The sequence below is a fragment of the Chelmon rostratus genome, chromosome 18 (genome assembly GCF_017976325.1).
Source record: "Chelmon rostratus isolate fCheRos1 chromosome 18, fCheRos1.pri, whole genome shotgun sequence".
NCBI classification, from domain to species: domain Eukaryota; kingdom Metazoa; phylum Chordata; class Actinopteri; order Chaetodontiformes; family Chaetodontidae; genus Chelmon; species Chelmon rostratus.
This window is the reverse complement of record NC_055675.1, coordinates 11,769,780-11,778,581: the sequence shown is the minus strand read 5'-3', so window position 1 is coordinate 11,778,581 and position 8,802 is coordinate 11,769,780. Positions and strand designations below refer to the sequence as shown.

At 44.6% G+C, this 8,802-nt stretch overlaps 1 protein-coding gene across 1 annotated transcript; it reads right to left on the bottom strand.

The window, feature by feature from the left end:
* Positions 1-715: 715 nt before the first annotated feature.
* Positions 716-6,684, bottom strand: LOC121622342 (terminal nucleotidyltransferase 5A-like). Its single transcript, XM_041959299.1, has 2 exons — positions 5,617-6,684; positions 716-4,545 (listed from the first exon to the last, which is right to left on the bottom strand). The coding sequence occupies exons 1-2, from the start codon at positions 6,040-6,042 to the stop codon at positions 3,730-3,732; spliced, it is 1,242 nt and encodes a 413-aa protein (XP_041815233.1). The 5' UTR covers positions 6,043-6,684; the 3' UTR covers positions 716-3,729.
* Between the last annotated feature and the right edge of the window lie 2,118 nt (positions 6,685-8,802).

Sequence of the window (8,802 nt, the reverse complement as noted above, 5' to 3'; positions counted from 1 at the left end):
TTCATCAAGAAGTCCATGCAGGCGGGGATGAAGGGAAGTGAACGACGGCAAAAAAAAACAAAAAAACAAAAACAGAGGGTGAAGATGGCATCAAGCTGTGTACTAAACAGACTGACCAGATCCAAGCGACCCTAGCATGAACATGACAGCTTGTTAAAAAGTCAGTCAAAGAAATAAAGTAAAAGTTGAAGAAAGGAGAGAGAAAACAGCAGGATAACAAAGAGACAGACAGAAGAAAGACAAAATACCCAAGAGAACATGAAAGAGAGACGAAGCAAAGTATTTTTTCTCAGTGTCAGCAGGGAAAGTGACATCTGGATGAGGCCTCCAGGCATTAGAGCGATGCAGACCTGGAGCCAATCTACTCAGTCAGTTCCCATGTGTCCCTGGAGATCCGGGCTCTGCTGGTAGTGAGCTGTGTGCGTATTCATGACATATACCTGCTGCTGCAAATGCACTCACAGCTAATGACGCTCGCTGTGACGTCTCTTGGAGGGAAAAGCCGTCACATTCAGCTGTCACTTGCTGGCAGCAGCAGTGGTGCCTGCTGGGATTGTGCGGGCACCTCCAGACATTGACCCGAAGACTCCTCTGTTGGAACAGTAGAGCAGTTTACCTCGGCTCAACTGAGGTTCAGTGAGGTAAAACATCTAAGAAACGTCATGCAGATCGTTATGGTAACTAGTGTCATGAAAAAAACTGAACAACTCTTATCTGAGGGTCTTTTTTTCTGCTTTTAATTCTCAAGTTGGTCAACTTGAACACAATTATCATATCATTATTTTCATGTCCCAACAGGACGGCAGTTTAGAAACACATGTAGAACAGTGGAACAATCTCTTTAGAGCAACAGAAACCCATATGAAACTTCTCAGAGCTCACATACAATGAACACAAGTTAAATCTGCGCCTCAGCGTAGCCACCGTGTCCACCCGCACCGCTCTTCATCAGCCAAAATAAAACACAAATTCAGCACACGCCACAAAATAGACTCAACGACACAGCTTTGAATCTGCCTGCTACATCAGCCAAACACAAACTGTACAAAAATAGAGATCGATAGAAAAATAGGAGATCTGACATGTTTGAGAGAAAATGCTGAGTCTCTTACACTGTAAAGCTGTAAATGTACACGTTATTTTCGTGATCGCCACAAAAACCCCTTAAAAACTCTTGCCAGCTCGTCTTATTGCCGCTCAAATATCCATGTGGTTGTCTTTATCTGTGCTATTTCTGTTTTATTTCCTCATTGTTTGGTGCTTTTCTACACTAAGGAGAGATAAAATGCTGACAGCTGTCAAAATCTGCTGTCCAAACTTTCCACACATCCCAAACTTTGACTCTTTTTACAAAAAAAAAAAGCGAAGATGAAATATACACAGGACATTTTGAGCTTACTTCATTTTTGAAGCTTGTCAAGCTTGAAAATACTCTCCTCTGATGGATCTGGGACTCTACCAGTAGTTTGCCTTTACTCCACTCTATTCAAAAGCTGCTCTGCTGCTACACCCCTGCATACACAATCCATCCTCCACCCCTCTGACAAACATGCAGCGTGTGGTCAGGAGATATTTACAGATGTCTCTTCAAAGTTTTCGATTTCGCTCTTACACGTGGAAACATATTTTTTTACAGTGCACACCAAAATGATTTTGAACTGCTTAAAATAAAATTTCAAAATGACCATTTTAGAAATTTGATAGAATTTTTATATTGTATTTTTAAGAAGATATGAAATTAACTTGTTTTTATACAAGTTTATTAAAAAAAAATGGTTGTCCCTGTTTGAAAATGCATTTCAAAATCTGCTTTCTATGTATCTGTAACTGAAAGGTACCCTGTAGAGTTTTGGACCACTAGCAGCGCTATGGAGCAGTGTTTTTTATTCGTGGCCCCTGTTTGGTTTCATGCATGTGAGCAAGAATGCACATGTACAACCAGGTGATTTATATCCCACCATCATTTTCATCTGTAAATAACTCATGGTTAAAAAAATGTTTTGTTTGTTTAAATGCATTTTGATGTGGGGCTGCATGTGATGAGACTGCATTTTTGAAAGCATCACGGGCAAAACGTTTGCATATCCAAATAGATTTTCTTTTGCAGCATTTCAACCCCTGCAGATGATTAGATTATCTTCTGTTTGAGACAAACAGCTGTTTGTTGATGAAGCTGTGCACTGGTTCACGTTATTTTGCAATCCAATAACATTGCAGATAAAAGCAGTTTAGTCTCTCTCTCATTTGCGCTCTTGCTGCCAAATCTCTGTCTTTCTCTGTTGATTTCTCTAAAAATTACCATCTATTTTACTCTTACAAGCATTTTCGATCCTCCCCCTCTCGGTGCAGATGATGAGATTATGTTGTTACTCCCCCTTTAGTAATCAGGATGTGTGCTCGTCCAGCAGGACTGCAGATAACAGCAGAGTCTTCAACTAAACATTGTCAAAAGAGTCAATTTGTCCAGAACCTCCCTCAGTGTAAGAGACCTTCCTCAGCAAACTGTAGGTAAACTCTGTTCCACAGTACATTCATTATCACCTTGAAAATGTCAATTAGACAACACTTCTCTACGATAAAGAATCACAAAAATATCTCTTCCCTTTAGGCCAGTGGTTCTCAAACTCTTTCTGGCATGCCCCCCTTCAGTAGCTGAAAAAGGGTCACGCCACCCACCCCACAATTTTTAGCAATCATTCACAACCAATAAAAAAGTTGAATTTGAGTGAAATACGGGTCAGCATGATATCACAAACTTTATTTTCCCTTCATAAATCATATTCATTCTGCTTTGTTTCACTCCACATTTTCCCCCTGGTCATCCACCCTCCCTCCAGTCGCTCTGCGCCCCCCTCCAGGAGGGCCTGCCCCCCAGTTTGAGAACCACTGCTTTAGGCTTTATCTAGGCACTTAAAATTATTCCTGTACAGAAATAAAGCATGCATTGTTTTGTTGTTTCTTTTTTTTCTCAGAATTTAGCTAAAGTTGAGTATCAAAGTAGATCTTTGGATTTGTAAACAAGTATCCATTTCCTCATTTTGCATTGTCTGTGAAAAGAAGTCCCGTACACACACACACACACACACACACACACACACACACACACACACACACACACACACACACACACACACACACACGATGCACATGGAAAAGATCACAGGATTGAAGCTGTTTGACCGTGAATCAGTTTTTTCAGCACATCATTTGTGTCCTCCGTTACTCTCTGTGGCTGTACGAGTCTGTTATGGTTTTTACTGTGAATCATATACATGTTCATCATTTGAAATAAGTTCCTGTGAGCTTTGAGTCACAAGAGAGAAAGAGAAATACCGTCATATCCAGGCTGTTGGTCAGTCTGGGGCCGAGCTGTGGTTTGGTCTACCAAAACGATCTTAGCTGATGAGAGAACCCTAAAACTGACCCATCGGTTGACCTCTCTTGTTGGCATCTCTCCCCGTGTGCTCAGCTCTTCCTGGCACCTTACGCCCCAGGGAAAAACCTCTCTCTGGCCCATTGCCTTGCTCCAGGTTCCTTGTCCTCATTTCCCCTCCTTCCTTTATTCTCTTCTTTTATCTGCCCTCTTTGTTTAATTTTGTCTCCATTGTTTCCTTCTTTCATTTCCCTCAATTTCCAATCTCAAGGAAGAGATAAAAAGATCGGAATTCATCCCTTTCAAGGAGGTACGAGTTCTGCCAAATACGCCAAAATGCATGAATACACACAAGTTTAGTTACAGGGCAACCAGGTGGCGTACATGGGGTGTTGTGGAGGGGAAAGGTAATGCTGAGGAGGCGAGGGTGGACAGGGGTAGACAGGCTGAACCTGCGCTACATAATAGTTGCTGAAGTTGCCATCTGAGACGTAAGGAGCCGGCTGGTAGAAGCAGGTGACGTTGGCAGCGTTGGGGATGGCGTTCTGCTCGGCCAGGACCCGCAGTGCCAGCGAGGAGATGAGGCTGAGCGTCTGACGCCTCTCGTGGCCCATCAGGCACACCGTGCTCTCCTGCACCACGTCGTACAGCGTGGCCAGATAGTCATACTTTCTGTCCTCCAGGTCGACAAAGTGGTTCTGCAGATATGACTCCAGCTTCCTCCTCTGCTCGCTCACGTCAGGAAAGTCTATGAAAAAGCGCGAGCACATGTAGCGCTGCAGCAGTTTCATCTCGCTGTCAGAGGCCGCACGGAAGCCCCTCACCAGCAGGTGGCAGTACTTCAGCAGACCCCCGCCTCGAATCTCCTCAGGGCTCCTAGTGCAGATGAGCCGCTTGCGCAGGTGATCGAGGGCGGTGGGGAAGTCGCCGTAGACGCTCTCGCCGAGAATTGTGGGGTGGAAAGTGGCAGCCATGGGATGCTCTGAGCACTCATAGAAGAGGAGGAGTGAGTCCAGGCGGATCTGGAAGGAGTCCACGCTGAACTCAAACTGCCGTCGAAGAGAGTCCACGAACTTGAGCTCCACGTTCTTGCCACGGTTGTTGGAGAGGGAGATGAGACTCCAGCGGTCTGAGTCATTGCACACCTTCACCATCTTTTGCACATAGGCCTCCTAAAAAATACAGAAGTGGAACATTAGGTTCTAACATTTGGTCTAATCTAATGCATCTCATGTTTGTACAAGTTTGAGTTGAATGACTGAAAACTGAAGAGTTGAAGAGATTGAGTGAGTTAACACATGCAGCATAAGCAGATTTAACTTCTATATCCATATGAGCCAGAGAACACACGGGCATATAATTAATCATATGAAACCATCACTAACAGATTTAATCTGATATACACTACATACAGAGAGCTATTCAAGGCCACTGCAGCAGAATCAGAGAAAATAAGAGGCCACACTGGTCCACAACCATGTTTTGACATTTTTAAGAAGAATATGTGTCAGATTTCCTTTTTTTCCATCACAGAAGAGGCCGACCGCCTTGTCTGTGTCGACTAACTCCTCCTCCTCCTCTCATTTCCTCCTTTCACAGCTGTAATGTAGTGCTAGTTCTTCAACCAGTGCATCATTTTTTCATATTCTTCTGAAAACTACATTACAGCTGGTTATCAGACTCACGTGCCCAGGTTGGGTCACACTGTGGAGATCTTCTGGATAAACCATGTTTTAAAGCAGTCTTAGTTTGAGCAGGTTTCAAAACACAGACATTGATGCTTTTCGCAGCAGATACATTTCTTGATTTGGTCTGTTAGTCATGATGTTGTGCTGATCACATCTGTTGGTGGGCCATTAGTAGCCTGGGTAGTCGTCGGTATCCAGGTAACTGAGGGCCGACTTATTAATGTGGATCCGTCTCCAATTGGATTAGACAGAATCCTCTTTGAATTGGAAACCGACCTTTTTACTATTTGAAGGCTTATATCTCTGTGCTGGCTGGATGTATTCGGGGCAGTTCTCAGTCTTGTTTTTGTAAGATTCATTCACATTTAGTTTATGTGGATTTGCAAACAGATAATGTTTGCGACTGACTGGAAAATGAACAAAACTTCAGCAGTGTGCGATGCGGGATGAAGTGTGAATATAAAATGAAGAGGAACACTAACGTTCTGTGGCATGAATGAAAAGTCTGACACAAAATATACATCACATGATCTATAAATTAGAACTATATACTACCTTTAAAGTCATTGGTGTGATCTTTTCTTTATTCACTCCCTCAGGCAAGAAGTCGAGAAGAGAGTCCAGAACTATATCTTTCACTGTCTGAAACTCCATCTCTCCTTTCAGCTCGGCGCAGAATATTAAGTCCAGATCTTTCCAGCCCAGACCGCTGTCCTCGTGCAGGACGTAGCTGGCTGCGGAGCCGTTCAGTCGCACCTCCCGGACATGTATCCGCTTCTCCTCCATGCGGCTCCGGACTACCTTGACGATGTCCCGCGGCTTCACCTCCAGAGTGGGGAAGCTCCACCGGCCGTGGATGGGGATGGAGCCCGTGAGGATGGTGTCCAGCCGCTGCACTTGCTCCCAGTTGAGCACGCTGAGGTTGATGCTCTCCCCGTCCGAGCAGCTGTCAGCCGCAGCAGACTCTACACTCTCGTCCATGTCGAGCAGAGGTAGACAGAAGGACGTCGAAGACAAAACTTTCCACCAACTCCTGCAGGAGCAGTGGCATCAGCCAGTGGCAACTTTCTGGAGAATTGAACGTTCAGAGTCGACGTCTATCATAACAGCAAGATGCTGTGCGACAACGCGTGACGGAAAGAACTAGTTGGGCGGTGTTATGCTTGCCCTACTTCTTACATAAAGTCTGCAGTCCAGACAAATTCAATTCATGCGCTTTCCAGCCGTAAGGCTTAGTCACTGTCCAGCATCTGCTGCCCCGCTGCGCGCTCCGCTCCGGCGCTGTCCCCAAACTTTGGAAAGCAGAGATCCACCGTGGAAGCTCGAAATGATTGTCCCCACAGTGTCAGCCTTTTACGTCCCAAAGACTCACTGACGCATCCATCGCACCCGAGAAAACGTTTCATCCACCGCAGAAGTTTTGCTTCTGTCCTCTTCGACTCACTTTTACGCACAGATTATTGCGCGTCCCTGCTGCGTAACAACGACTTTACGCATCGTTTTAAGACTGCTTCAAGTTTTCCACTGCACACCTACTTTCAGAAAGTGGTGCAAAGTCGCTTTCCCCTTACATTTTGGACGTTTGCTGCTCGGTAAAACTGCGTGATGCCACAGAGGTCCCACTCCACAGCTGCTGGAGAAGTTGTGATCGCTGCGCTTCCCGTCTGAGAAGCGTTGGGGCGGGTCGATTTGACTGACAGCCCACACCTACTAATAGCTGCCGCCGCGGCCCATCGTTGCTTTGAGTGGCTGCACGGCCGGAGACTGAGGCGTGTCTGGAGAATGGGCGTTAAGAGAAACTAGAAGGAGACAGATTGAAGCAGAACAGAGCGTCAACCCTCAACCAAAAACTCTCTCACGCTTTGAGTCGATTTCTCAGCACTTCTCCTCTCCAAACGCCTCCAGTGAGGCAGCCACCCAGCAACTGTCCTGCAGTTTGCATTATCAACATGAACTGATCACATTTCTGCTCTTCTCTGATCTATTTGATCATTGAGCAGTGAGGATGAACTCACTCAGATATCTGTGCAGGTTTTTTTAACACGCACCAAAGTTTTCCAAAATACTGAAGTGATCAAGCGCGTGAGGAACTTTTACTTGGTAAAGCCAATGGTCAGACAACCACAATGGGATGCTTTGGCCACTGCACAATGACAGTCTTCCCTTTACTGCAATAGTGTTGTGTGAAATCACCAGCACTTTATCTATTATAGTTCACTATAGAATCACAAATGCCACAAACCAAATCAGTTATCTCTTACATTACAGTCACTCAGGATTCTGATCATTCGCAGGTGAGGCTGGGAATGCGCATACACCCAACGCCCTCTAGGGGTGGTTTTTCACCCACTATTATTTGGCCCTGCAGGCATTTGTGTGCAACACTTCTTCAATCCAGTAACTTTCCAAACTTGAGACAGAACTGCAGAAAACTTGTGCAGGCGCATCACCTGTATTTATATCTAGTGTAATATATTTAATTAGCAATTCAAAAAAAAAAAATCTACGGTGACCTTCGCTTATACGTACAGAGTAAGCTGTCTGTCAGTGTGTAGGCTATGGGCCACATAGTTTCTGCAGGATAGTTGTCACAGAGAATCTATCAGTGCAGAGCTTGGTGCGTATATTTGCGTCACTACAGACGAGCCCATAAACCAGCTTACTGCAGATTACCCTGTATGTGCAGTGACACACACATTCACACAGACACACACAGCTATGTGCATAGAGACACTCGCGTGCACGCTCACGCCTCTGCAGTTACAATGCAAGGCTTTTGCCATTTTGAGGGATTATTACTGCATGCCCTGTGCACGCTCAGATCATGAACGGTGAAAGGAGCCTACTGTATGAAAATGAATGTTCGTTGTGAGAACATTTTTTAATGTGAGACAAAACCGCCAACAGCTGTCAAACAGAGCACATGTTCACACTTTGATGGAGTAACTGAGCTGCACAATAAGACTTCTTCCGCATTTTCACATACACATGCATATCATATGCATTACTGTGCATGAACCGTGTCATTTCACAATATAGCACAAGGCATTTAGGTCAGTACAACTGCAAGTACTTTTAGTGTCAATTAATTTGTATATTCAATTTTCACTTCTTGGTATTGCTTCTTTTTTGAGTCTCTGGGTAAACAGCTACTAACAATGGCAAGTTTGTGATAAACAAAGGTCACATTAAGGAAAAATGAAAGTGACTATTAAGTTCAAAATTTGAAACTTTATTCAATCTAAGGTACAGACAATTTTGCATGAACATTTCCAGGTTAAAGATAATGGAGCTCTGTATGTTGAGAACGTGCAGCAGGTCAGTCACACTCGGTACTTTCCCCATTCACCAAGAGGCTCGATGTCAGGCTTAAGGTAAGGATGCTTACCATGAAGCAGCGACTTACCTGACCTCTGACTTGCCAAGTGGATGACACCGGCTTGGTTTCCGGTGTCTGACGACATCTGAGGATTGGCGAGGGGATTTCAGATGGTCCCCTTGTCAGGCTTCCAAACCAATCGCCGCATTTGGAAACAAATTTGTGTGTGTGTGTGTGTGTGTGTGTGTTTGTACGTGCATCTTCACATGCCTGTATTGCACCTATGTGCGTCTATGTCAGTGTTTATACTGTAAAGCAAATGTTTGTGTGGTTTTGTCTCTTCTTTGCGTAATTGTTATTGTGCAATTTTTTGTGCATGCCACTCTGTGTGCATGTTTTTTTTGCGTGTGCAGATATCCCTC

What these genes read in the sequence shown, in the direction of transcription:
- LOC121622342 (XM_041959299.1), bottom strand. Translation starts at nt 6,042, where the DNA reads ATGGACGAGAGTGTAGAGTCTGCTGCGGCTGACAGCTGCTCGGACGGG. An exon ending in TCACACCAATGACTTTAAAG is followed by an intron (nt 4,546 to 5,616) that starts GTAGTATATAGT and finishes TGTATTTTTTAG; the next exon opens with GAGGCCTATGTGCAAAAGAT.